The sequence below is a fragment of the Manis javanica genome, chromosome 2 (genome assembly GCF_040802235.1).
Source record: "Manis javanica isolate MJ-LG chromosome 2, MJ_LKY, whole genome shotgun sequence".
NCBI lineage: Eukaryota > Metazoa > Chordata > Mammalia > Pholidota > Manidae > Manis > Manis javanica.
The window spans coordinates 11,376,756-11,400,283 of NC_133157.1; the positions used below are offsets into that span (position 1 = coordinate 11,376,756).

The 23,528-nt window shown below is 36.6% G+C and overlaps 1 protein-coding gene across 20 annotated transcripts in view; it reads left to right on the forward strand.

Annotated features, from left to right (window-relative positions):
* STRBP (spermatid perinuclear RNA binding protein) overlaps positions 1-23,528 on the forward strand; it is a 171,114-nt gene that overhangs the window by 114,617 nt on the left and 32,969 nt on the right. For all 20 annotated transcript variants that reach the window (XR_012126349.1, XR_012126353.1, XR_012126350.1 and 17 more), the window contains 6 exons: positions 3,974-4,065; positions 4,602-4,697; positions 5,828-5,939; positions 6,627-6,724; positions 6,930-7,041; positions 23,136-23,228. Coding sequence is in view for 11 of the 20 variants with exons in the window: in XM_073224925.1 (XP_073081026.1) it covers positions 3,974-4,065; positions 4,602-4,697; positions 5,828-5,939; positions 6,627-6,724; positions 6,930-7,041; positions 23,136-23,228 (603 nt within the window). In the remaining 9 variants the exon portion in view is untranslated. The remainder of the gene's footprint in view (positions 1-3,973; positions 4,066-4,601; positions 4,698-5,827; positions 5,940-6,626; positions 6,725-6,929; positions 7,042-23,135; positions 23,229-23,528) is intronic.

Sequence of the window (23,528 nt, forward strand, 5' to 3'; positions counted from 1 at the left end):
TAACAGTAGGCATCTCAGAATTCAAACAATATGCATTGAAGATTTAGCTCTATTAAGCTATTTTATAACTTACTATGTTATAACCACTTTCTCACAAATGGTCTTTTTTTAACCCTCACAAACCCTCTGAGCTAGATAATTGCCCTGTTTTATAAATGAGGAGCGTCTTAACATTTTACCCAGCTCCTCTAAGTCCAGTGTGCTGTCCACTCATTGCTGTCTAGGATGAGGGTGAGAGTTCTCTTAGTTGATTTAGTTATTCTGAGTATCACACAGTCTTAGTTCCTTTGGGTGCTTGTGATTTTAAAACGGAAGTATACTTGCCCTGAGGGTGATAAATCAGCTGTTAATTTCATTTACAATGCAATTTGAAACTAGGAGGATAGAGAAACTACAGAGAGTCTTGTTGTTTAGGCTGTGACAAACCTCTGTCCTCATTGTTGGGGTAGATTTTCAGAGGTTCACAGAGTTCCCCAAGAGTCCCTTTTGTATTGGTCCCAGTGCAAACTTCTGATGTGTCTTGGCAGAAGTTCACTATCATGAGTTCTGCTAGGGGGAAGACATTAGATTCTTGCAGTACAGAGATCACAACTGAGATTATAACGATGCTGCAGGCCTTATTTTCCTGCCTTCCCCAGCTGCTAGACCACTACTTGCCAGTGCAAACCTTTAGCTGTTATTTTTCCAGTGGCTGATTGCCTACTTAGGCATTGAAGAAAAGTCATACTGAGTGACATTTCTATGGTAAATTAGGAGAACAGTGCACTCTCCATTCTACCTTAGTGCTACATTTACCTGTCCACATTATTGTGGCCTGATGTTTTGCATGGACAGTGGCTTGAAGCATAATGTCTGCTGGCTACAAAGCCTCAAGGAATTGAAAGAAGGTGATGCCAGGATATCTTCAGGCTAACCAGAAAATTCTGTCAGCATGAACTCAATAGCTGGGTTTCATCCAAATTGTCAAGGAGTCCTTCATGACAACCCAGCTCAATCATTTTACCTTTAAAGAGCCCAGGTTCCTGACAAATAACTCCTACTTAGCAGGATCATGTTCTGGCTTTTACCGGTCCCATCTTCAGGCTAGTGTTTTTGTGAATGGGCCGAGTTAGCTTGCTTGTTAAGGGATTGAGAGAAACTGACCAACATTTCCTGCAGTATGTGGTGTTTCTGGTCACGGAAATGGAAATTAGATATAATAGACTTATTACCAGTGTTTCTGTTGTTCAATGTTTTATGTACCTTCATGCCCTGATGCTCAGTTATTGAGCCATAAATTTTTAAAAGCTGTTTTTCTTTGGTTTTGGCATTTTTGTCACTCCCTAAGCCCATCCCCCATGCTGTTTCTTATCTATTTGCTGGTCACAGTAGGAAGAAATGAAATGGCTCACAGTTCCATTGTTAATAATTTAAAGATTACAGGATGCCTTTTTTTTTAATCAGTAAAGCTTTTTCTTCCTACAAAATTGAAACTCCTACATTAAAGTTCATACAGAAATGTTAAGCTTGATGTTCTCCTACGAGAAGTGGTAGTGTTTTTCCAGCAGCAATTCTCTGATTGCTACGTTAAGTAAGTTATTTTCTTAATGAAAATATATAAAACTGTTTTACTAATTATATAAAGGAAATAGGTGAGCAGGGTTTATAAGTAGCACTGCAGTACCATAGGGCTCTATATTGTTTTAAAATAAGAAACTTGGAAGAAGATAAAATGAGATGATTACTACATCTCCTCTGCTGTCTCCCATCTCATGAATATTCAGACGCTTTGGATCTTTTGGCTTTTGACCATTAGAGCATGAAAAAACATGGCCATCCCAATGGTGATATAAAAGGGGATCCAGTGCAAGGCTTCTGTTCACTGCTTGTCCCTTTCATCTCTTTGTTGTAGAATATACTGCCTCCAAATGTTGACTGTCTGTAGCAAGCTGATGTCTCTATTTTTTTTTTTTAAATAAGAATTTGTGGTTATGATTTGACTTTGGGAATGAAAGAAGTCATTAAATATTTTTGCCATTGTCCCCCTTTAAAAATATATATGTTGTGATGAGTGTAAAATGTTACTTACAAGCTCTGACCACTGGATGAAAGAAAGTACCAGAAAGTTCAAAAAGAGTTTTGGTTTGCCGTGTTGATTCCTATCCAGACTTCCTCTGTCTTACTCCTCTCTTCCTTTGCCCCACTCCATCTTCCTGACACTCCTACTTGGTGAGAGAATAAGACTTAGTTTGGCTTACTCTTAAAGAATAAAATTTTAAAACATAAGTACAGTCTATACCTTTTCTTGGGATTACAGTACTTAGCAGTCAGTCAACCTGTGTCATGTCTAACTAGAGGAGATCATTCATTTACAGTAGTTTGTTTTAGCTGGTATGTGAGCTTTACACAGCAGATGATTGTATTGCCCCCAGTTACGCATTTTGACATAAACACATTACAATGAATTGTGTGTTTTGTGTCATAAAAAGACAGAATTAAGTTCAGGACCTAGATCACCTATAAAGTGAATACCTGTGGTGTATTTGTCTGTTTATAAATAAATCCACATTAATAATTTTTTTGAGGTTTCTCATTTTATGAGTGTAAGGAGCTAATGAAATGAGACCCTGTGTTGTGAATTTGTTGGCAGAAGTCCATGTGAAATGGTGCAAATATCTGCGGTAGAGCTCACCTGGTCAGAAAATAAGTATGTAGTACTTCATACTTTAGTGTTGCAGCCAGTAAAGGGACACCATTTTTTCTCTAATAGATGTATTTTCTATTGGGCATTATGCCTTCAGTTGTAGTTAATGGCAAGCTATCATTTAGAATATGTAGTAGATTTGCCATAAGATAGCCTTGTAATAACTGAGGAAACTAAATAATAACCGTGATCTTGTCTCTTATTTAAAAATGTTTAAATATTGTTAATTGGCCCACACAAACATACTATTGAGTCTGTGACTGTCATGATTTTACTAGGGATAAGTGTTGGTGGACTTTTCTATGTATGAGAGAGTTCTTAAAAGAGATATAGTGAAAAAAACAAAAAAAGAATTATTCCCCAGGGAACATACATATGTTGTATGCATTTAAAAATGCACCAAGTCTTCAAAAAGTTTAAAAACCCACTTCCTAGTGGCTTATAGGAAATAAATTAGGCTATCTAAACTTGAATTTACTATCATGTGATATCTTTTCAAATATGGATATTTGTCATTAATCACATGTTTGAATTCTTAATTTTGTTGCTCTGGGCCATCTAATCCAACTTTAAAATGTTGAGGCAAGTCAAATAGCTATAATTAGATAACATTCTTTGCTGCCTCTTAAAAAATCATATAAAATTTGAAATGTTTCAAAATATTTCATATTTTTCATTTTAATACTTTTGGTTTAGAAAAGAAATAATAGAATCCAAGGTGACACTTGAACAAGTTTCCTTCAGTGGGGTCAAGTTTCTATTAATGGTTATCTTGTTAGATGAGTTTGTTTAGTTGTCAAAAAATAAAATTGCCATATTCATTGTATTCTTAGTATTATCTCAAATTGATGACATCAGTTCCTTGAGAATTGATTAGTGAGTAAAATCCCCCCTGTAGAGAAAAGTTGTGATTGCCATTGGTCCCAGATTTCTACTTTTGCTCCCTGCCAAAGGAAAAAGTGTTATGTACCTATTTTGTGCCCTGTGATGTTATATATTATATACATGCTTAATAAAATCCCAGACTGTATGTAGCTGTGGCCATTGATTTGTTAACTGAGTGAATGCCTTTGTGCTCCTGTTGTACTTGTGCACAGAATGGCTTTGATGACTGTTTTTTTAAGTAATAGTACACATAATCTAAGAAGAAAGTAACAAAGCTGAATCATGAAATCTTCTGGGAGTCTTATTAATTCACTCAGACGCTGCTTTCTTTTTATTTTTATTGTTTGGTAATTTGACAGGAACTCCTTGGTCAAATTGTCTTTCTTTATCCCATTTTCCCATTAGAAAAGGTTGTGATGAAAGATCCTCCAGACTTACTGGACAGGCAGAAGTGCCTGAACGCCTTGGCGTCTCTCCGACATGCCAAATGGTTTCAGGTTGGCTCTTTGTTATTATCTTACTGTTATGGTAGCTTGTGCGGGCTTCATTTGGAATACCTGCCAGTTAGTGTTTTCTCTGTACATAATGTATAAGATGGGGGTGCTCTCTATCCTAGAGGGTTATTGTAGGAGTAAATGAGTTAATTTAGGCGAAATGCTTAGTTATAGCATCTATTATAGTCAACAATGTTTAATTATCATATAACCCTTTTTGGTTTAGCACTCTGAATTTCAAATGAAGATTTATAAAATGCAAACATGGGTGAGAAAAGCTAAAAGTTAAGGTACATAATTGCCCAGAATGAGGTTGCCATGATGTTTATAAAAGCAGTTTTAATAATATGCTTCCTTTACCTTAAAATCTGCCTTTCTAAATCACAATTTTACTACTTTTAATAATTTTTTGGTTTGCTTGATGACTGGTGAATGACTGGCTAATTAGTATTCATTTTAAAGAACCTATCCATGATCAATGTGCTTAAAATGAACAATGGATTTCAACAGGGGTATTGGAATCATTTTGTTTATTTTAGGCAAGGGCAAACGGATTAAAATCATGTGTAATTGTCCTCCGCATTCTGCGTGATTTGTGCAACAGAGTCCCCACATGGGCACCATTAAAAGGCTGGGTAAGTATTTATATATGGTTAAAAGCAAATTTTGAAACTGTAGTTAGGAAATCCTGTGGAAATTACATTACTGTAAAGTGGCTATAGTCAGAGTTAGCTAAGATGTGCATTCTCTTTCTGTTCAAGAGAAAATAAGAATTTTTATATGAATTCTTTTTAATGCATGTAACCTGTCTCTTCTGCCTCATTATATTTTTATAGAACCTGAGGTATTTTTTCTGACAAAAAGGTCCCATACCTGTTAGAAGTGAATGCCTTTTTGCACTTCACTATACCAATGGATGATTACTGTTCACCTACTGCCATGAAAGCCTCTCTGACTGGCACATTTCTCTTTCAGTGCTACTTCCATTTAAAATAAAAATAACCTGATGTGCCAGTGTAAGACTTCCATACCCTCTTTTTCTTTCTCTGTGTGTAGACATTTAAAAGTAAGTCCATGTTAGTAGTTAAAGTCAGGCAAACAGTACGCTTACCTGATTAAGGACATAGTTTATAGTATACATTGCAAAACTTACTTAATTTGGAAATTACTATGCTTGATCTAATCAAGACCATAGTGAAGAACATTAGAAAAAAGGGTATAAACAGTAATTTAAAATTAATCTAGCAATTACAACTTTGATAGAGTATCATATGAGTTTTTAGTTCATTAAATAGGGGGATTTGGTTCTTCATTTATTCTAATTATAGTACTTGTGCGGGCTGTCTGAAATGAAATCTTACTCTGGTTCAGGTGCTTCCTAGGTTAAGTGGGAGATAGGTGGGCTGGGTTTGAACATTGATTAGTTATTAGCTATTACTAACTTACATGAAGACTTGTTAAATCTTTGTCAAATCAATTACAAAACCATAGTTCAAGTGATCCTTTCAGGGTAACTTTTTGTAACACAAGGAAAGTTTTTGTACCACAATGTCTTCTGAATATGTTGTTTCAAAAATGATTGGTTTAAAAACCCTGGTTGGGGTAAAAGTTGATAATCAAGCTGGGAAAAGTTAATTGGGCCTCAATGTTAAGTTGACTTTCACCTTTTTTGGCCTTCATTGTAGATAGAAATGTCAGCTCACGTTTAACGGGAATCCTTTTAACACTTGGTGCATGTACTAATTTGTAATTTAATATCTTCTAGCCGCTAGAGCTTATATGTGAAAAGTCTATAGGTACTTGTAATAGACCTTTGGGCGCTGGGGAGGCCTTGAGACGAGTAATGGAGTGTTTGGCATCTGGAATTCTACTTCCTGGTAAGGGTTCCAAACTGGAGGAAGAAGAATCAGAAAGGTCTCATTCTAGTTTATTTTTCTAAGTATGTGCTAAATTTGTCCTCTGCAAAGGAAAATGATATATAGGAGTTGTTTTGCGTGGAATGTTAGCAACTAGAATATTTAAAGTTGAAAAAGTGCTATAAAACTCTCTCTTTAATAATTGTAATTTATGTTTTATATGTACTAACATAAAAGCTACTAATAAGTTACTGTGTCTGCTATGAATTTGCTTTACCTAGAGCTCTGAATTTGAAAATGCAGATGGTCAGCTAAAATGTATGAAGTTTATTCTGTTTGCAGTCTGGTGTTTAATGTGGAAAAGATAAATTTGGTCTTATGTTACCTATGTGATTCTTTTAAAGTTTTGGGATGATTCACTATGCTGTTGCTAAATGCTAAATTCTGAGAGTAGACCCAGTTTGACCTTAGATATACAAGTGTCTTATATACAATGTATAAAATAAGGACATTTAATGCTACATTGAAAATGAGAGTGTGTCCTTTTTATTCCATTTAATCAACAAAACTTTTAACCCAGTTCCTCAGGGTTTTTTTTCCCTCCTTTTCTTTCTGTTCTTTTCTCCCTGTCTCTTTTCTGTGTTAGTTTTTTGAATTCTAAACTCAGTTCTTACTGGTACTCATGTTTTTCTTTTGCCTTTGCCAAAGGGGGTCCTGGTCTTCATGATCCTTGTGAGCGAGACCCAACAGATGCTCTGAGCTATATGACCATCCAGCAAAAAGAAGATATTACCCACAGTGCACAGGTAGAAGATGGGGATGTATCACTGTCATCTATTAGAGGGGTATCATAACTTCATTTTCTGAATTGTTTAAACACTTTTTTCTTGCCAGCTGGTAGGGACTTTTGCCATCATGATAGCATTTAATAAGTGTATTTTTAGCTCCTTGTTCTAAGGGCTTTTATGAATGGTCATTGAACTTTGAACAAATATATCTTTTGTTCTTTAGCATGCGCTCAGACTATCAGCCTTTGGCCAGATTTATAAAGTGCTGGAGATGGACCCCCTTCCATCTAGTAAACCTTTTCAGAAATATTCCTGGTCAGTTACTGATAAAGAAGGTAAGTGTGAACATTTTGTTTTGGGGCTGGTCATGGGCAGTATTGGAGATGTCACGGGATTCACCTCTTGTTAGAGCTGAGGGAACTTAATAATTGTTAATGCAAGTATATACAAGACAGTTTTTTGCTTGTCTTCCTCTCTTTCTGTCCCATCAGTAATATCATTTATTCTTAGTGACCAACTCACTAGACTGTGTTGACCAGATTCCATTACTGCACAGATTCTTGCACTTTGAGAAACCCTGGTCTAAGGAGAATAGATATGCCACAAGCTAGGAGGAGATGATATCACTGTCACTGATCACTTTGATGATTTTTGTCATACTTGCAAGTGTTATATAATCAAGAAAGAGAAAACCAAAATAATAGAGGAGGAAGAAAGTAAATGGAAAATTCTGGACTGTGTTCAATTTGTACTACTCTGTCTGAACTCAAAAGAATTTCACCAGAAAGAGGCAGGCTTTGGGGTCAGTATGACCTGAGTTCCAGTAATACCTCTACTACTTATTAGTTTTGGCCCTTGAGCAATTAGTTCATCTCTGTGTAGGAATGTTATCCCCACTTGATTGACTATTCTTTGATTAAAATGCTTGACTCAGTGCCTGCAATACAGCCATTTACTCTCCTTGTTATGCCACAAAAAACATTTCCTTTTCCTTTTCCTTCATCTCCTCTTATACTAGAAGGTTGGATGTTTAACACCAGTTATATTTTTTTACCTGGGACTCAGTGCACCTCCCACAATTAATATTATTCTCATAATTTTTATGTGACAAAAATTGTACAATGGTCCAGTCTATTTTAGATTACATAATTCTAGTGAGTCTAAAACTTCAGGAAGTCCTCAAAATCAGAACAGTTTCATAATAATACTAGCTTTTTTTTACCTTTCCACTCTTTCATGAATGTACAGTTTTCCATAAGATACATGCGATGTGATGGGATCATCACTCTGATGGCTATTGGAATGTTTTTTTGAATATTCTGTATTAAATTTTTGTTTTAATTTCAAATATGCTAAATATTGATAGATATTACCCACAAAGAAAGCTTTTTGAGTGCTCAATAATTTTTTTGGTCCTGAGACAAAAACGTTTGAGAATCATTGCCTTACACTGTAAACTCCCCAGGTAAGGAACCCTCCAGATCCTACCCTACAACTGTTAACACCAGTGCTCAGTGAATACCTATGGAATGAAAGCCATTTTCTTTTAGAGGTTGCTCACACAGTGGTAAAGAATTTTTGAAAGGGATTCACATTGCCATGTGACATGAAGCACTGTTTATGAATGAATGGTCAAATATAATTTTCAAATATATTTGGAGATTCTTAAGATTAGTATGGAAAGTTGTATTCCAGTCATTGAATTCATAGCAACTTTTTGTATTTTTTCTTTTACTATAAGATAGTAAAAATATATATTTTTTTGTATGTGCTCTTACATACTTTTGGCTTTGTTGATCATTTTTGGTATATGCTTATATTTGATTTCATTGATTTCTGCTCTTATCCTTCTATTTTTCCTCACTACCTTCTTTGGGCTTAATTTGCTGTTCATTTTTTAACTTTTTGAGATAGATGAACACATTATTGTTTAAAGGCTCTTATTTTACTATGTATACTGTTAAGACTGAGTTTTCCTTGAAGCCCAGATTTATGTGCATTATGTTCTTTTGATATAAGTATTTTCATTATCATTTAGTTAAACTGTTTTTTATTTTCCCTTATCTTTTACACATGAACCATTTAGATGTCATTGTGTAATAGCCAGACAGAAGAGTATTTTGTAGTGTGACAATCAGATTTCAAAAGCATAAGATTTAATGTGGACTTAAAAAATTTATATGAGTAATAAATACTAAATTATAGAAATTTTGAGAAGACATAAGTAAATAGAAATTGTAATGCCAGAGATAACTAACTTCAACATTTCAACATACAGCTTCTTAGGCTTTTTTCTGTTCATGCAGATGCAGATATGAATATATACGTAAATATTGTATGCATATATATAAATGGGAAAATAAATATTTATATAAAGGGATAATATTAAATTGTTTCATAAAGATTCACTTAGTTACATGACTTAGTTGTTGATTTTTTAGCTTTAGAGGTCTTAAAAGTTTAGGAACTGCTGGTCTATCTATTTATAGCTTAAAATAGACCCAGATTGTTTTCATTCAAACCCTGTCAGTTACTAGCGGTATGGCCTAGGCAAATCATTTAACCTTGACCCTCCCTCATTCTTCTTCATGTTTTCAACACCCAGCTTCCTGGTATTAAAACTTAACCTTGTAATTCTTGGTGACTTCAATATGCATTCAGATGATTTTTTTCAAAATTCTGACTTCTTGATTCTCTGACTTCCTCTTCTACAAGAGAGTTGAGATTAGAAAGTATAATTCTTGAAAACGAGTATGGAGAGGTTATAGGTACTGTTACTTTAGATAAGGTATAGGGTGTGTCCACAAAATGGGTAACTGAGGTAAGATAGAAGACGACATCACTGCCACTGCTCAGAATGATGTTCTTTGTCATGCTTGGAAGTATTACATAACCAAGAAAGAGAAAACCAAAATATAGAGGAGGAGGAAAGTAAATGGACAATTCTGCACCATGTTCAATTTGTACTAGTCACTCTGCACTCAGAGTTTCACCAGAAAGATGACAGCCTTTGGGGTCAGTATAATCTGAGTTCCAATTCTGACTGTGGTTAAAATCCAACTCTGTCTATACCAAGATTGCTGAACATTTTTGGGAGAAAAATTGCACAGTCATCTTGACTATTTTGCCTTTAAGTCTCGGACATTAACCGTAAGTATATATTTGTGACATCTGGCAATCCTATAATTTCCAGAGTTTTACAGTTTTCCTCGATACCTGTTTCACATCTTCTCTCATACCTCCTCTTCCAACCTCTCACTCTCATCTGATGAGCTTGTTTGCTGAAAGTACTCACGTACTTTGCCCTCCCTTGACTATGGACAAACTGTTCAGGCTCTTAGACCAACCTTTCTACTTGGGGTCAGGTCAGTATGATGGAGTCAGTATTATCAGCATTTCAGTTCTTACTCAATTCTAACTGACTATTCCATCACATCCTCCCTTTCTACTGGATCAGTTTCATCAGCATAAAAATCTGATGTAATATCTCCTGTTTGAAAGACAAAACCAAATTCCCCCTTGATTCTGCAGCTTCCTCCAACAGATGCCCATTTCTCTGCTTCTCTTTATGAGCAGTGCTTTTGGAAAGAGTGGCCTATTCTTTCTTTTACACTTATTCTAATCAGGCTTTCTTCCTCACTACTCTACAGAAGTCTGTCTTGTGACAGCCTCCGTGCTGTTATGTCTAGTGGTTAGTCTTCAGTCCTCATAGCCAACTTGGCAACATTTGAGATAGTCGGGCACTTTTTTTTCATATTAATTTTATTATGAGATAGAGCACATACATAAAAAAGTACAAAAAGTATTTAAAAAGTTCCAAGTACCAGTTAAAAAATAATTATTAAAAAATTTAATATAATTACCACCCTGGTTAAGAAATAGAACATTGTCAGCTTCTCAGAAGCCATGTATTTATCTCTCCATATCAACTTCCTGAACCACTACTGAACGACCATTAAACCAATGGTAGCTCATGAACTACCCTTCCAGACTTTTTGATAATCACTTCCTCAGTTTTCTTTGCAGCTTTCCAACCTGCATATGCTTTCCTAAGCTATTTTGATATTATCTAGAACTTTATAGAAAGAGAATTATACTAAGCTTAATCCCTTGTGAGTGACTTCTTTCTGTCCAGCATTGTCTGGGATGCATTCATGTTGTCTGTTTATTTTAATAGCTATATAATGTTCATTATGAATGTACTATAACTTTTCCTTTCTACTTTTGAAGGACATTGGGGTTCATTTTTTGGTAGTACCCATAATGTTGTTATGAGCATTCTCATACATGTCTCCTGGGTTATATATCCAGGGGTTACTATAGGCTAATATATAAAATAGTAAATGGCTACGTATACCAGTCTACACTCCCGCCAACAGTGTGTGAACATTCATGCTGCCCTGTATTCTCGAGAACATTTGGTATTGTCAGATACTTTTTTCTGACAGAAATACTACTTTTCATTTGACTTTTAGGTCATTGCTTTCTCCTGGTTCATCTAGCTCCACTGCCTCTCCTCAGCGTCTTTGGTTGTTTCTGTCTATCTTCCTGGCTACTGAATATTAGAAGTGTCTCAGGGTGCAGTCTGCAGACTTTTTTCTTTATTCACACCAGCTCTTTAGGAGATTTCATCTAGTGTCTTCCCATTAAATACCTCCTGTTCACTTAAGCTTCTGAAATTTGTATCTTCACTATAGAGTACCAGCCCTTGACTGCAACCCCAGATGTCCAAAGGCCTCCTCAGTGTCTCCATGTTGATATCTAAAAGATATCTCAAATTCAAGATGTGTAAAATCCAAATTCCTATCCTTTATCTGTAATCTGATTTTTCCATAGTTACCCCATCCCAGGGATTGGAAACTTACTCAGGCCAAAAACTTTCACCCTTGAATCCTCTTTCTTTTACCCATGCCCAAACCATTAGTAAATCCTGTCTGTTTTAACTTTCAAAGTATGTCCATGATTCAGCTGCTTAAGTTCTTTACTGCCACCATCCTGGCCTATGCCTCTATCATCTCTCACCTGGGTTATTGTAATATCTTTCCTGTCCTGTTTTCCCACTTCTGTCTTTGTTCCTATTGTCTTTTCTGAACAAAGCAGCAGTTCTTATCTTAAAATAATTACACATTCACAGAAAATTGCAAAGGTAGTAGGAGAGATCCCATGTACCCTTCTCCCAATGGTTATATATTATGTAACTGTAGTACAATATCAAAACCAGGAGACTGACATTGGTAGAGTGTGTGCTGATATGTTTGTGTAAATTTGTGTAACCAGCGTAACAGTACATAAGGAAGTCTTCCATTACCACTAAAGTCTCCCTCATGCTGCCCCTTTACAGTCACACCTCTCTCCTCTCAACCGTCTGCAAGCATTGGAAACCACTGGTTTTTCTCCATCTAATTTTTGTCATTTCAAGGATTTTATATAAAATAGAGTTGAACAGTATGTGATCCTTTAAGAATCCAGTACCCGCACCCCTAGCATAATGATGACCTGTGGCCTATCCAAGTTGTTGCAAGCATCAATAGTTTGTTCCCCACCCCACCCCCCTTTTTTTTTTTAACTGTTGAGTAATATTCCATGGCATGGATGAGACAGGTGCACCTGTTGTAGGCATTTTGTTTATTTCCAGTTTTTGGCTATTACAAATAAAGCAGCTGTGAACAATCTTGTGTAGGATTTTATGTGCAATTCACAAAAACACAGAGTTTTGTTTGTTAGATTTAACAGCAGTTTTCCTTTGCTGTAATGTTTGTCAGGTTTTGTCTCCCAAGGTTATGCTTGCCTCCTAAAGTGAGTTAGGAAGTGGAAATGTTCCTTCTTCTTCTGTTTGTTTCAAGAGTTTCTGTGAAAATAATGTTTCTTCCTTAAATGTTTAGAAGTAAAAATTTATCAGTGAAACCATTTGGGCATGTATTTTTGTGGGAAGGATTTAAATTATTGCTCTTATTTCCTTAATATGCAAAGGACTGTCATCATCTTATGAGATGTTGGTAAATTGTGTTTTTCTAGAATTTGTTCATTTCACTTAAATTTAAAAATAAAGTGGTGTATAAGATCTTCTCTTTTTATTGTTTGCAGTATCTGTAGTGATGTCCTCTTTTATACATTTGTGCCTTTTTTTTTGCTGATCATTTCACTAGAGATTTATTAGCTTTATTAGTCTTTAAAAAAAACTAACTTTTGGCTTTGTTGATCATTTTTCATATATGCTTATATTTGATTTCATTGATTTCTGCTCTTATCCTTCCATTTTTCCTCACTATCTTCTTTGGGCTTAATTTGCTGTTCATTTTTTAACTTTTTGAGATAGATGAATACATTATTGTTTAAAGGCTCTTATTTTACTATGTATACTGTTAAGACTGAGTTTTCCTTGAAGCCCAGATTTATGTGCATCATGTTCTTTTGATGTAAGTATTTTCATTATCATTTAGTTAAACTGTTTTTTATTTTCCCTTATCTTTTACACATGAACCATTTAGATGTCATTGTGTAATAGCCAGACAAAAGAGGATTCTCCAGTTATCTCTTCAATTTTGTGTTCTCCCCTATTCTGTGATCTGAGAACATGCTTTGTGTGATTTCCTGTCCTCTGATTTCTTGAGACTTATTTTATGGCCTGGCACATGTTCAGTTTTTGTAAATGATTTGTACTCTGAAAGTGTATGTATATTCTGCAGTTTGTAGTGAGTGTGCTTTAGATCTCAGATCACATTTGTTCATTGGGTTGTTCAAATCTTATTCATCTGTACCATATTTTTTTCTTTACTTGTTCTCTTAATCAGGTATGTCAGTTCCCCTCCATGGTGGATTGTCTGTCTCCCCTTCCAGGTCTGTCAGTGTTTTATTTCTATTGTATTTTTTTTAATTTTTATTATTGATTGTTTGATACTACTTGTCATTTATTTGTAATACTATATCTGTATATTCTTCTGGGTTTTTTTAATTTTTTTAATTTTGATATCATTAATGTACAATTACATGAAAGACATTATGTTTACTAGGCTCCCCTCTTCACCAAGTCCCCCCCACATACCCCTTCCCAGTCACTGTCCATCTGCGTAGTAAGATGCCATAAAATCACTACTTGTCTTCTCTGTGTTGCACAGCCCTCCCCGTGCTCCCCCCACACTATACATGCTAATCATAATGCCCCCTTTTTTTTTCCCCACTCTTATCCCTCACCTCCCACCCATCCTCCCCAGTCCCTTTCCCTTTGGTAACTCTTAGTCCGTTCTTGGGTTCTGTGATTCTGCTGCTGTTTTGTTCCTTCAGTTTTCCTTTTTTCTTATACTCCACATATGAGTGAAATCATTTGGTACTTGTCTTTCTCCACCTGGCTTATTTCACTGAGCATAATACTCTTTAGCTCCATCCATGTTGTTGCAAATGGTAGGATCTGTTTTTTTCTTATAGCTGAGTAATATTCTATTGTGTATATGTACCCCATCTTTTTTATCCATTCATCTACGGATGGACACTTAGGTTGCTTCCATTTCTTGGCTATTGTAAATAGTGCAGCGATAAACATAGGGGTGCTTCTGTTTTTTCAAACTGGAGTGCTGCATTCTTAGGGTAAATTCCTAGAAGTGGAATTCCTGAGTCAAATGGTATTTTTTAAAAATTTTATTTAGGTGTCATTAATCTACAATTACATGAAGGACATTATGTTTACTAGGCTCCCCTCTTCACCAAGTCCCCCCCACATCCCCGTTCACAGTCACTGTCCATCAACATAGTAAGATGCTGTAAAATCACTACTTGTCTTTGTGTTGCACAGCCCTCCCTGTGCCCCCCCAACACTATACATGCTAATCGTAATGCCCCCTTTCTTTTTTCCCGCCCTTATCCCTCCCTTCCTACCCGTCCTGCCCAGTCCTTTCCCTTTGGTAACTATTAGTCCATTCCTGGGTTCTGTGCTTTTGCTGCTGTTTTGTTCCTTCAGTTTTCTTTTGTTCTTTTACTCCACATATGAGTGAAATTATCTGGTACTTGTCTTTCTCCATCTGGCTTATTTCACTGAGCATAATACCCTGTAGCTCCATCCATGTTGTTGCAAATGGTAGGATTTGTTTTTTTCTTATGGCTGAGTAATATTCCATTGTGTATATGTACCACATCTACTTTATCCATTCATCTACTAATGGACATTTAGGTTGCTTCCATATCTTGGCTCTTATAAATAATGCAGTGATAAACATAGGGGAGCATCTGTCTTTTTCAAACTGGAGTGCTGCATTCTTTGGGTAAATTCCTAGAAGTGGAATTCCTGGATCAAATGGTATTTCTATTTTGAGCATTTTGAGGAACCTCCATACTGCTTTCCACATGGCTGAACTAATTTACATTCCCACCAGTAGTGTAGGAGGGTTCCCCTTTCTCCACAACCTCGCCAACATTTGTTGTTGTTTGTCTTTTGGATGGTAGCCATCCTTACTGGTGTGAGATGATATCTCATTGTGGTTTTAATTTGCATTTCTCTGATGACAAGTGATGCGGAGCATCTTTTCATGTGTCTTTTGGCCATCTGAATTTCTTCTTTAGAGAACTGTCTGTTCAGCTCCTCTGCCCATTTTTTAATTGGATTATTTGCTTTTTGTTTGTTGAGGTGCGTGAGCTCTTTATATATTTTGGATGTCAACCCTTTATCGGATCTGTCATTTATGAATATATTCTCCCATACTGTAGGATACCTTTTTGTTTTATTGATGGTGTCCTTTGCTGTACAGAAGTTTTTCAGCTTGATATAGTCCTACTTGTTCATTTTTGCTTTTGTTTCCCTTGCCCAGAGAGATATGTTCAAGAATAGGTCACTCATGTTTATGTCTAAGAGATTTTTGCCTATGTTTTTTTCTAAGAGTTTTATGGTTTCATGACTTACGTTCAAGTCTTTGATCGAATTCTAATTTACTTTTGTGTATGGGGTTAGACAGTGATCCAGTTTCATTCTCTTACATGTAGCTGTCCAGTTTTGCCAGCACCATCTGTTGAAGAGACTGTCATTTCCCCATTGTATGTCCATGGCTTCTTTATCGAATATTAGTTGACCATATATGTTTGGGTTAATGTTTGTAGTCTCTATTCTGTTCCATTGGTCTGTGGCTCTGTTCTTGTGCCAGTACCAAATTGTCTTGATTACTGTGGCTTTGTAGTAGAGCTTGAAGTTGGGGAGTGGAATCCCCCCCACTTTATTCTTCCTTCTCAGGATTGCTTTGGCTATTCGGGGTCTTTGGTGTTTCCATATGAATTTTTGAACTATTTCTTCCAGTTCATTGAAGAATGCTGTTGGTAATTTGATAGGGATTGCATAGAATTTGTATATTGTTTTGGGCACGATGGTCATTTTGACAATATTAATTCTTCCAAGCCAGGAGCACGGGATGAGTTTCCATTTGTTAGTGTCCTCTTTAATTTCTCTTAAGAGTGTCTTATAGTTTTCAATGGTATAGGTTTTTCACTTCTTTGGTTAGGTTTATTCCTAGGTATTTTATTCCCTTTGATGCTATTGTGAATGGAATTGTTTTCCTGATTTCTCTTTCTATTAGTTCATTGTTAGTGTGTAGGAAAGCCACAGATTTCTGTGTGTTAATTTTGTATCCTGCAACTTTGCTGAATTCTGATACTGGTTCTAATAATTTTGGAGTGGAGTCTTTAGGGTTTTTTATGTACAATATCATGTCATCTGCAAATAGTGACAATTTAACTTCTTTACCAATCTGGATTCCTTGTATTTCTTTGTTTGTCTAATTGCAGTGGCTAGGACCTCCAGTACTATGTTGAATAACAGTGGGGACAGTGGGCATCCCTGTCTTATTCCTGATCTCAGAGGAAAAGCTTTCAGCTTCTCGCTGTTCAGTATGATGTTGGCTGTGGTTTATCATATATGGCCTTTATTATGTTGAGGTACTTGCCCTGTATACCCATTTTGCTGAGAGTTTTAATCATGAATGGATGTTGAATTTTGTCGAATGCTTTTTCAGCATCTATGGAGATGATCATGTGGTTTCTGTCTTTCTTTTTGTTGATGTGGTGGATGATGTTGATGGATTTTCGAATGTTGTACCATCCTTGCATCCCTGGGATGAGTCCCACTTGGTCATGGTGTATGATCCTTTTGATGTATTTTTGAATTCAATTTGCTAATATTTTGTTGAGTATTTTTGCATCTACGTTCATCAGGGATATTGATCTGTAGTTTTCTTTTTTGGTGTGGTCTTTGCCTGGTTTTGGTGTTAGGGTGATGTTGGCTTCATAGAATGAGTTTGGGACTATTCCCTCCTCTTCTATTTTTTGGAAAGCTTTAAGGAGAATGGGTGTTATGTCTTCTCTGTATGTCTGATAAAATTCTGAGGTAAATCCATCTGGCCCAGGGGTTTTGTTCTTGGGTAGTTTTTTGTTACTGCCTCAATTTCTTTGCTGGTAATTGGTCTGTTTAGATTTTCTGTTTCTTTCTGGGTCAATCTTGGAAGTTTGTATTTTTCTAGGAAGTTGTCAATTTCTTCTAGGTTTTCCAGCTTGTTAGCATATAGGTTTTCATAGTAGTCTCTAATAATTCTTTGTATTTCTGTGGGGTCCGTTGTGATTTTTCCTTTCTCGTTTCTGATTCTGTTGATGTTTGTTGATTCTCTTTTTCTCTTAATAAGTCTGGCTAGAGGCTTATCTATTTTGTTTATTCTCTTGAAGAACCAGCTCTTGGTTTCATTAATTTTTTCTATTGTTTTATTCTTCTCAATTTTATTTATTTCTTCTCTGATCTTTATTATGTCCCTCCTTCTGCTGACCTTAAGCCTCATTTGTTCTTCTTTTTTTTCCAATTTTGATAATTGTGATGTTAGACTATTCATTTGGGATTGTTCTTCCTTCTTTAAGTATGCCTGAATTGCCATATACTTTCCTCTTAAGACTGCTTTCGCTGCGCCCCACAGTAGTTGGGGCTTTGTGTTGTTCTTGTCATTTGTTTCCATATATTGCTTGATCTCTATTCTAATTTGGTCATTGATCCATTGATTATTTAGGAGCATGTTGTTAAGCCTCCATGTGTTTGTGAGCCTTTTTTGCTTTCTTTGTACAGTTTATTTCTAGTTTTATACCTTTGTGGTCTGAAAAGCTGGTTGGTAGGATTTCAATCTTTTGGAATTTACTGAGGCTCTTTTTGTGGCCTAGTATGTGGTCTATTCTGGAGAATGTTCCATGTGCACTTGAGAAGAATGTCTATCCTGTTGCTTTTGGATGTAGAGTTCTATAGATGTCTATTAGGTCCATCTGTTCTAGTGTGTTGTTCAGTGCCTCTGTGTCCTTACTTATTTTCTGTCTGGTAGATCTGTCCTTTGGGGTGAGTGGTGTGTTGACGTCTCCCAAAATGAATGCACTGCATTCTATTTCCTCCTTTAATTCTGTTAGTATTTGTTTCACATATGTTGGTGCTGTTGTATTGGGTGCATATATATTTATAATGGTTATATCCTCTTGTTGGACTGACCCCTTTATCATTATGTAATGTCCTTCTTTATCTCTTGTTACTTTCTTTGTTTTGAAATCTATTTTGTCTGATACTAGTATTGCAACACCTGCTTTTTTCTTGCTGTTGTTTGCATGAAATATCTTTTTCCATCCCTTGACTTTTAATCTGTGCATGTCTTTGGGTTTGAGGTGAGTCTCTTGTAAGCAGCATATAGATGGGTCTTGCTTTTTTATCCATTCTATTACTCTGTGTCTTTTGATTGGTGCATTCAGTCCATTTTCATTTAGGGTGATTATTGAAAGATATGTACTTATTGCCATTGCAGGCTTTAAGTTTGTGGTTACCAGAGGTTCAAGGTTAGCTTCTTTATTATCTTACTGTCTAATTTAACTCGCTTATTGAGCTATTATCAACACTGTCTGATGATTCTTTATTTCTCTCCCTTCTTATTCCTCCTCCTCCATTCTTCATATGTTCAGTGTTTTGTTCTGTGCTCTTTTTAGGAGTGCTCCCATCTAGAGCAGTCCCTCTAAGATTCCCTGTAGAGGTGATTTGTGGGAGGCAAATTCCCTCAACTTTTGCTTGTCTGGGAATTGTTTAATCCCTCCTTCATATTTAAATGATAATCGTGCTGGATACAGTATTCTTGGTTCAAGGCCCTTCTGTTTTATTGCATTAGATATATCATGCCATTCTCTTCTGGCCTCTAAGGTTTCTGTTGAGAAGTCTGATGATAGCCTGATGGGTTTTCCTTTGTAGGTGACCTTTTTTTCTCTCTGGCTGCCTTTAATACTCTGTCCTTGTCTTTGATCTTTGCCATTTTAATTATTATGTGTCTTGGTGTTGCCCTCCTTGGGTCCCTTGTCATGGGAGTTCTGTGTGTTTCTGTGTCTGAGAGGCCATTTCCTCCCCTAGTTTGGGGAAGTTTTCAGCAATTATTTCTTCAAAGACACTTTCTACCCCTTTTTCTCTCTCTTCTTCTTCTGGTACTCCTATGATGTGAATGTTGTTCCTTTTGGATTGCTCACACAGTTCTCTTAATATTCTTTCATTCCTGGAGATCCTTTTATCTCTCTCTGCATCAGCTTCTCTGCATTCCTGTTCTCTGTTTTCGAGTCCATTGATGGTCTCTTGCATCTCGTCCATTCTGCTTTGAAGTCCTTCTATAGATTGTTTAATTTCTGTATTCTCCCTCCTTAGTTCTTGCATATTTCTCTGCAAGGCCATCAGCATGGTTATGAGTTTTGTTTTGAATTGTTTTTCAGGAAGATTGCTTAAATCTACCTCCCCAGATTCCTTCTCAGGAGAGGATATTGAAGGTGTCTGGGTTAGTCTGGTCTGGATCAAATTTTTTTGCCTTTTCATGTTGATAGATGTAGTGGTATACTATTGACTCATCTGTCAGCTGGGAGAGCCAAGACCTTTTCCACTTGCTCCTGGTCTTTCTTTACTGGGACAACGGCGACCCCTAGCGGCTTGTATTGGGCAATTGAATGTAGACTGGGTCTGTTTCTTCCCCAGCCGCTATGGAGGAAGCTCCCTTGTTATGGGCGTGGCCAGCCTCAGGCTGCTGCTCTGCTATGGTGGGATGCCGGAGTGGGAACAGACAGGGGGTGCTGTTTTTTGCCGGGAGGGGTCTCAGAGCTGTTGCCCAGGGGGTTAGGGTGCCCGGAGTTCCCCAGGATTCCCAGCTGCTGGGCTAAGTGTCCCAGGATGCTTCCGTCCAGCTGTCGGATCCCTGTCCTTTTAAGACTTTCAAACAGCCCTGGCTTTTCTTTGTCCCAGGGGCGCCAACTGTGGGGACCCAGTCACTGGTCTTACTGTCCTGTTTCCCTAGTATCCAGCACCGCACGCCTGGGTGCGGATGGCTAGGGCTGGCTATTTAGCAGTCCTGGGCTCCCTCTCCCTCCCCACTCCGACTCCACTCCTCCCACTGGGAGCTGGGGTGAGGGGTGCTCAGGTCCCGCCGGGCCGGGGCTTGTATCTTACCCCTTTTGCCAGGTGCTGGGTTCTCGCGGGTGTGGATGTGGTCTGGCTGTAGTTCTGTATCTTCTGGTCTCTCTTTTAGGGATAGTTGTATTAGTTGTATTTTCAAAAATATATATGTTTTTGGGAGGAGATTCCCACTGTCCTACTCATGCCGCCATCTTGGCTCTGCCCCTCTGTATTTTTTATTTCTAGAATTTTGGCTCTTTCATAATTTCAGATTTTCTGCCAGAAATTCTTGTTGTAATCATTCTTTTTAATAAATACTGTTTTTGAAAGCTCAGCCGCCTGATTCCTTATGGGTCTGTTTCTGTTGTCTATTCTTTCTCTTGATTTTTAATCACAGTATCTTATCTTCTCATGTACCTGGTTATTATGAGTGTTGTGGACTTAAAAATGAAAAAGTTGTGAAGAATTTAATGTTTAGAATGATGGTATCTTCCTCTAGGAAGTATTTGTATTTGTTTCTAGGAGATGGCTAGTGGAATTGGCAATCCTGGACCATTTTAATATTACCAGGAATTAAGATGATTTGAAGCTGGATTTTATTTAGTCCTTTAAGATCTGGACTGTTTTTACTTCATTCTACTTCTAGTGTATGGCATTGCAGAGGCCCAACCCACAGTATGGGGGATTCACCATGCCTGTCCTTCGTGGTCCTTGAACTTTAGTTTGACCCCAGAGACCTGGGTGCCTATTAAAAGCACTCTGTTCAGTTCTTGGTGGCTTGTTTCGATGTCCTAGGAGAAATATGGCACCCAGTGCAGGGTTTCCTTCATTTCCCAGATACCGACTCAATAGTTCTTTATTGTACAGAAACAGGTATTTATTCTACATTTTGTCCAGCTTTTCTAATTGTTATTGTCAAGAAGGCTTTTTCACTTTATCAAACTAGAAGTGGAACTTCGATATTTTGTGTAAGTTCCTCTGGTGAACTTGTGGCAGCTGGAACCACTGCATCTCATCTTCTGCTGCCTTCCTCTCCTTGTTCAGGCCATTCCAGCTACTCAGACCTGTATACTGTTTCTAGCATATTCCTGCCTTAAGACCTTTGTACTTGCTGTTTTCTATGCATAGGGCTGTTTCTCCAAATAGCTGAATAGCTCACACTCACTTTTTTCAGGTGCTCATCAAAGGTCACCTTATCTGTGAGACCTTTCTGACCTTTCTGATGAGCACCACATATAAAATAGCAATACCTCCTCCTCCCCCTTAAGAGCCTTGGTTTTCTCCACTGTGCTCATGTGCTTACGTGTTGTGATTAGTTTCCTCCACCATGTGTTAAGCTCTTTTGTTCTATGTCCAGCACCTAAAATTATCCTGCACTAGAAAATGCTTAATTAATATTTGTTGCTGAATGAATATATGAATGAAATTATATTGAGGATGATGAAAGTACAGGCTTCATAGGATGTTTATGAGGATTAAATAATCCATGAAAGGTATTAGGAACAGTGCCAGGTATATTATAAGCGCTCACATACTATTTTTAAAAATTGTTGCCTCTCAAATGATCGCTTCTCATTTCTAGATATTGTCGAGGTTGGAAAGAACTTGCTTTTTGTAAAGCAAGCCTATTCCCCACCCCACCCCCGTGGATTACTATTATAACTAACCCCATATTTTATAGTGCTTTGCCAGTGGCTGGGATGGTAGAATGAAGCTTAACCCATGAAACTCTGTTCACATTGGTAGAGGATGGTAATCAAGGAAGAGCTTTTAATGTAATGTAACGAATGGTAGAGTGACAGAACAGACGTTGTCCCTTTTTAACTTTTATTTCTTAAATACTGCATTCTCAGAGACTGGCACACTCACAGTCTTATGTAATGCAAATGAAATACAATACTAAGCAGATATAAGCAGATACTGCCTTCTGTTGAAGAGAACATCAAGACTGATTGACCTGAGTGGTAAGCATTGACTCAAGCAAATGTTGAAGTCAGTGCATACCCCAAGGGACAATCAATCTTGATGATCAGAGAAATGTAGCTAATCTCATTATTATTATAAAGTTTCACTGGAAGTATCTGGAAATCTTCTGGCATGAGCCTCTTGAGCATGTTTCTCTTAGGAAAAACCCAACAACGAACTTTTAACTTGAAGACACAGATTGTTCCTTAAAGTCCTTGGACAGGCTTATGAGCTTTTTTTTCCCCCTGCCTGTTGTTAATTTGGACAGCAAAGCTCCTTCTAATGCCTGACAGCATTATGAATTGGCAGCTTTACTCAAAAAATGGATTATTATCAGTTCAGTTTTTGTTTCATACCCATTATGTTGTTTCTAAGTCTTATGTAAGATACTTGTTAAGGTAAAAGACATGGAGAAAATATTTTGACCTTTATAGAACTGTAACTCTCTATATATGAAATAGGCAGTGAAACAAGATTATATGTGGTACTGTATATTTCTAATACCATAGAAGCTCTTTCAGAAACTTGAGGTGAGAGAAAAGCTAAAGAAAACTTCTTGGAGGTGAACCATAAATAAAATCCTGAGTAGGATTTGAATAGGCAGGTAGAAGAATATTTTCTGGTGTGACAGATAATCAGATTTCAAAAGCATAAGATTTAACGTGGACTTAAAAAAAATTTATATGAGTAATAAATGCTAAATTATAGAAATTTTGAGAAGACGTAAGTAAATATAAATTGTAATACCAGAGATAACTAACTTTAACATTTCATCATACATCTTCCTAGGCTTTTTTCTGTTCATGCAGATGCAGATATAAATTGTATACATAAATATTTGTATGCATATATATGGGAAAATAAATATATAAAGGGATAATATTAAATTCTTTCATAAAGATTCACTCAGAAGTTTTTTGCTATTGTGAAATTATTTATATGGTACTTTAATTGGCCTTTGTGATTCCCAAGAGTTTTCCTTCCTGAACATACTGGATTCATTTGGCAGAGTCAGTAGTATCATTGTTCTGACTGATCACACATGTCTTGTAATTTTTTTAGGTGCTGGGTCTTCAGCTCTGAAGAGGCCATTTGAAGATGGATTAGGGGATGATAAAGATCCCACTAAGAAGATGAAACGAAATTTAAGGAAAAGTGTGTAAAATCTTTATTCTTATAGATGTGAGTTAGAAAGAATTTATGGTCAGGAAAATAAAAATTACAAAGTAGAGAATTTGATTTGAATTGGAGTTTTAAGAATAGATCTTAATTGAGAAATTGGTGATTGAATAACTTCTGTTTCCCAGCTTCATTGCTTAAGATATATAACTAAAATTAATGTATACATATAGTAATATATATTAATTTTACAATGATGTTAACATAATTTAAGAAGTAATTTTAGAATTATGATTTAATTATAATTAATTTGTATCTGTTTTGAAGTTCTTTCTT